We start from the raw sequence: 5750 nt of genomic DNA on the forward strand, positions 1-5750 counted from the left end.
CTCAGATGTAAAAGAACAAATAAGAAAAACAGGTGAGTTTCTGCTTCCAGGCAGAAACAGGAGTGAGGAAGAAAATAAGCTTTTCAAAACTGCCCTCCCCCAGTGATCAGGACTTTGCTACACACATAGGCTCAGAGGCCCCAGCTGCTGGCCAAGGCGCTGTCATCCACGTGGGTTTGGCTACCTGGTGGTTGCACACCTCAGAGCACCAAACACTTCAGCACACAGAAGGCAGGTCTTATTCACCTCCAGGCTGTTCACTCTTGCTAAGGTGCCCACAATCTGCATGTTATTTGACACACCACGAGTTAACAGTTAGCAACTGAAAACAAGTAAAGTTGAGGAGGTACCATCCAGATAACAGAAAAATCTGCCAGGTTTGATATGTTAGCGTCCTGATTAACCAGACATTCCAGAAAAATGTAACACGTCACCTATTTCTAAACTATCATGTGAAAACCACAAACCAGATTCGTTAGTACCTCTGCCTGTTGCATTTTTGACATAAGCAGACCATACCTGAATAACAGCCTATGAAGCCAAAAACAGATGTGCAAAACCCCAGAATATCAGGACCAGGCTAATAATATTAACTTCAGCGATTACTATACCATTACTGCTTCATTTTTACAGAGCCCACCAACGTATCTAAATAAGTCTTGATATTGCCTTTCATTATCTGGACTCAAAAGACAAATTAATATAGTAAGCCCTAGTTTCCAAGTCCATTTTAAAAACCAGAAATCTGTAACAACAAAACAGCCAGCACGAAGACACCTAGAACTGTATATAAATTGAAAGCCTAAGAGTCCGATGACAGAGTCAGTCATTCACATCAGTTTTGCTATATGCACCACCATTCACTGCCTGTAGGGATTTAAAACAAAGTTTGCAGTTTTGACATTCTTTTCCTAAAAAAGCTCTCACAGAGTTGTCAAACATGCAGCACAGCCTTCTACCTTCCTTTTATAACCATCCTTAGAGCCAATCATTTATCAGAGTTGTGACCAATGATTATTATAAAGGTGCCCAAAGATATGGACCATGTGCAAAAAAACCCAAAAGCCTTTCCCAGTACCTTCACCTTGCAGAGCCTTTTACAAAGTCAGTGAAGAACACTACCCTCTGCTTCACACAGCGGTAAATAACCAGACAGGCAGTGAAAGATTAGGCCTGAGACATATAGAAAAGACAGGTGCGATTTTAAATCTTACCTTCTGCACGTTGGGTTTGATGCACCGAACAAAGAAAGGATTTGAAGAACTCAGCGTTGCCATTAAAGAATGAAGTGATTCCTAAAACACAGGTAGAAAGAAGACAGCACTTCACAAGCTGAGTTTTCGTACAAGCAACATACCCTGGCAAAAGCTCTTGCAGCTTTGTATTGCAGACAATACCATCTGCAACACCTAGTGGTACACACCAGAAATTACTGTACCATGTAAGCTCCTGCTTGTGAACATACAGAATCAAGACATGCATGTTCATTTCTTCCACTGGCCCTTCTGATCAAAACTACCATCACTGTTTTACAGTGAACAAGATACACAGATTGATATGAAGAAAACTCTTCATAAGGGAACACCAAATTTGAAAGTTGCCATTTCAGTGATCTTTTGAGTAACTGCTTAAGACTTAGGAGCCACATTCCCAAACTGCTGAACTTGAGCAAGTCAAAAGGAAAGATAAGAAGTCTAAGGTAAAACTGAAATACCCACATAACCAGATTTCCTCTTTTCAATTTCAATCACCCCATACCCACTCATTTTCCATTTTCCCTGCCATTTGCAGCATTTTGTGCACAGGGAGTTCTTCTCTCTTGTGTGATCTCAAACTTTTGTGCTAAAAGGACACTTTGATAATAAATGTAAGTTGACAAGAGGATAGAAAAAAAATATTTAAAATTTCTGATAAAAGCTCTCTCTTGTGTGATCTCAAACTTTCGTGCTAAAAGGACACTTTGATAATAACTGTAAGTCGACCAGAGGATACAAAAAAAATATTTAAAATTTCTGATAAAAGAGTTACTTTAGAATACAGTAGACATTGTTTTAGCAACACTAGATTTTAAAACACCCCCCGTCCTGAAATTAACAAAAATTGAGTAAAGGGTAGAGTGGTGAAGAAAACACATCTTACTGAAAGACAATGCTAACAGCGTTAAGCAGACAGTTTCACAGTTATTTCATGTGACTGCTAATTGCATTTAACAATAAAGAGATTATAAAGTTCAACTCAAAAAAAACATAGAAGAAAACATGGGGGTTTTCCTAGTTTTAGAACTCTGAATGACCCATACACATTAGACTATCAGTTCTCTGAACCTCAGCCTGGAGATAAAAATCACAAAATCACTCAGTCCTTTTATGATTATTACTTTAATTACATATCCGCCCCTTTCCCGCCCAAGTAATCATTCCATATCTTATTCCAACTTGCCTCATTCTGTATCATTAAGTACGATAAACCATTTTAAACTGACGTCTTGCGTTTACTTTGCAGAGGTACAAATGACTGTATAGGAGGGGAGCCCAGGCTCTGAAGAGCCCAGAAAGCTAGCAATGACAATGTTTCACCCCTCAAAGGTGGCACTGTGTGCCAGGCAGCAGAGAGAATACAGAGCAGGCTGCCAAGAAGACAGAAAATTCACTTTTTAAAGGAGCAACAAACACTGTGTGTCCTACCATATGTTTTGGAGTGAAACTGCCAATGGCAGTCTGTTACAATAAATTCTTGCTTTAATCTGCAAATCAAGGGCTTCCTTTATGATTAAACATGAAGTGATAAAGGCAACAGGCAGGGCTGTGGCTGTGCACAGGAGCTGGTACAGAGCAAAGGTGGCAAATGGTGAAGTGACTGGGAACATAAATGATAGTTCTTGGTTCATTTGCCTTTGCCAGCCTATGGACCAGGAGTTGAGGGCAACAAACATTAAACAGCCAGAAGATACAAAGACATATATTTTTGTGTAAAGACAAATATTTACAGCTTCAAAAAGTAAAGGCTTCATCTGTATTAAACCTGTGTGAACATTACAACATCTACGGACAACTAAGCGAATTCTCTCAACACTGGGTACTACTTAGACCAGAAAAGTTGGTCAGTCTAAACAAAAATGATTTAACCTATTTTCACATTCATCTGTGGTAGACAGCCAGATTCTGCACAGTGCTGCATGCCTCTAAGTCACTGTCAGGTGACAAGCTAATCTGAAGTTTGTTCTGCTTTAAGCAATAGGCTGAAACAGATGGTATCTAACCTCAGCTATTTTGCATGCACCCCCAGGCCCACATTAGGCAGGCTGTCAAATGAAAAGAAGAGTTAACCAGCCTATCATGAGAATAAAACTGTGAAGGCAAAGTTCTTATCTTCAGTTGAAATGAGATGACTAATCCCTGGAAGGCTTTAAAACATGGAAAAAACCACCCAACCTAATTCTTTGGGGACAGTATGATGTGAAGGTCAATCTCCTGTAAAGCAACCCAGCTGGTTAATGGTCAGTTACTGCAGCTTTAGGTAAGAGGCAACAATGTTTTGATTTCATGTTTCATCATGCTTTATGTTGTCCAGGGGCCCTGACGGAGAAGAGAAGGAACTCTACATTATGTTCCACCTTCAAAAGTGGGAGCAAAAATATGGTCAATTTTTATACAGCAACATCTTAAAGGTCCACTTTGCACAGGTACCAATGACTAAGTGGAAACAGTACCTTCTGCTATCCCAGAAAGCTAGCAAATAATACCACCTCATCACAAGAAGTGGGTATTGTCTGAGACGAGCGATGGTAGCACAAAGCAAGCTGTCCAGGGAATATAGCATTAGTGTTTTTTAATAAAAGACACTGTGTGCACCCCAGCATACACTCCTTGCTGTTCTATCCAACACTTAGCAACAGCCTATTACGATAAAATCTGCCCTCAAGGGGTTTGAGTCTGCTCCCTTTTTTTAGAAAAAAAGTGAAGGAACAGTGCAAATGTATATTAATTCAAACAAAATGAAAGACAACTAATCCAGACTTGTACTTATGCAATTTAGAAAAGGTTTTGTGCCAATCTTTCTCTTCTAAATAATTTGCAGATAGACTTTATGCTAGATTTCAATTTGGTGCCATTTTTGATGGGAGGTCTACAAAGCCTCATAAAAAGGTGTTTAATAAAAACACTTTCCAATCTTTATGTTAAAAAGCAATGCAACACCTTAATGAGATATTTATTCAGTACTTACTTTTCTTAGCATGTAGGCACTGCTGTAAGCCTTTGTGCGATTTTGTCATTGGTTTTAGATTAGAAAGAAGAAATAGCATGAGACAGACCAATTTCATAGATAAGCTTTAAAATAAGGACAAATAAGCAAGTGGAGAGCAACAGAAATTTTGTGCAGATGGTGTGATGTAAAGGTTAGTGTCTGCTTTAAGCTAGCTAGTATGGCCACTCAGTTGATTAGTAAGTGCAGTTTCATAGAAGAGACAGCAATGTTTTGATGCTGAAGTTTTGCCAGTTTTCATCTGCAACTGCGCTTTACTGAACAGGGTTTATCTATCACTCATTAGCTACATAGCAGAGACGACACATTAACTAACCTTGAACTGGAGACTCACAGTGGGTTTTCGGTGCTTACTTCCACATTTAAGAGTGTCTTGATTGTTGCGACTTGAAACATGTTCGAATAGATCATAGATGAAATCAAGACTGAAAAGGAAAGAAAACGTATAAAGTATACAAACAGACTACGAGATTTACCACTACAGAACGCGAAGAAAGTTCTGTCCCTTAGCTCCTTCATCCAAAAAATGCTTATTAATTTTCTCCATAATCTTTAAAAAGCAAGAGATTTTGCCTTTGCAGAATTTATGCAGTGGAGAAAAAAAAAAACAAAAACAAACACCAAAACAAAGCAAAACAAAACAAGGAGGTTCTTTTGTCTCTACTCCTAACGCATCATTAGGGAAATGAAGTGTGAAGTCCTAGAGTCCTTACTGCATTTTACTCCACTCACTCAACCAGAAATCCCTCTGAGTTTAATGGAAGCTGTACCTGAACGAAGACTAAAAAACAAGACTTCCAGCTTGTTTGGGGCCATAACACAAAATAACCACCCACATGAGCCTCACTTTCAGGCGCCAGCTGTGTATGCTTTTTTCTACCCTATCAGTCAGGTATCGTCCTCTTCCCACTTCTACAGAAACAGAGAACTTTTAACTTGAACTCCAGACAGATGTTGGTCCAAGAGCAAAACCAGGCCCAGCAGCTTTAACTCATTTACTACTTTTACCTACCTACTTCAATTGACAGATGTTATGTCAGGTATGTTATGAAACAGAACAAACAACATACAGAGGGAATGCTTATTAACAGGTAAAGCTTATGCACCGAAGGGCTTAAGGGATTTACAAACAAGCAACTCGCACAGCAAGGCAGGATGACCAGATACGATGGGTGACGGCAGCAGCTGAGACAGCAACACGCAGGCTCAGCTCCCTCCTCTTCTGCCACCCCTTTGTGTGTCCTGAAGTCTCAACCATACACCTACAAAAAGGGACGTGGTACTGCTCCACCTCACAGAGTACCACTGTAAAGGTCCCGAGACCTGACACAGCAGAACGACAGGAGGCATGCAGGTACCAAAGACGTCCAAGCTCAGACTATCAGTAACATAAATCTTTACAGATATTCTCCCTTTGAAGCAATTACTGGCAGTTTGCATTGTGGTAGGTCCCTGACACTAAATTTTCAACCAAATTCAGGCATGCC

General features: G+C 39.8%; 1 protein-coding gene across 1 annotated transcript in view; it reads right to left on the minus strand.

The window, feature by feature from the left end:
- Positions 1–4579: 4579 nt before the first annotated feature.
- Positions 4580–5750, minus strand: part of LOC104163935 (unconventional myosin-X-like) — a gene marked incomplete at both ends in the record, with an annotated part of 12102 nt that continues 10931 nt past the window's right edge. Inside the window, one exon of the mRNA XM_009703092.1 lies at positions 4580–4688. Coding sequence (XP_009701394.1) covers positions 4580–4688 — 109 coding nt within the window. The remainder of the gene's footprint in view (positions 4689–5750) is intronic.

The sequence above is a fragment of the Cariama cristata genome, unplaced genomic scaffold (assembly GCF_000690535.1).
Source record: "Cariama cristata isolate BGI_N322 unplaced genomic scaffold, ASM69053v1 scaffold24856, whole genome shotgun sequence".
Taxonomy (NCBI): Eukaryota; Metazoa; Chordata; class Aves; order Cariamiformes; family Cariamidae; genus Cariama; species Cariama cristata.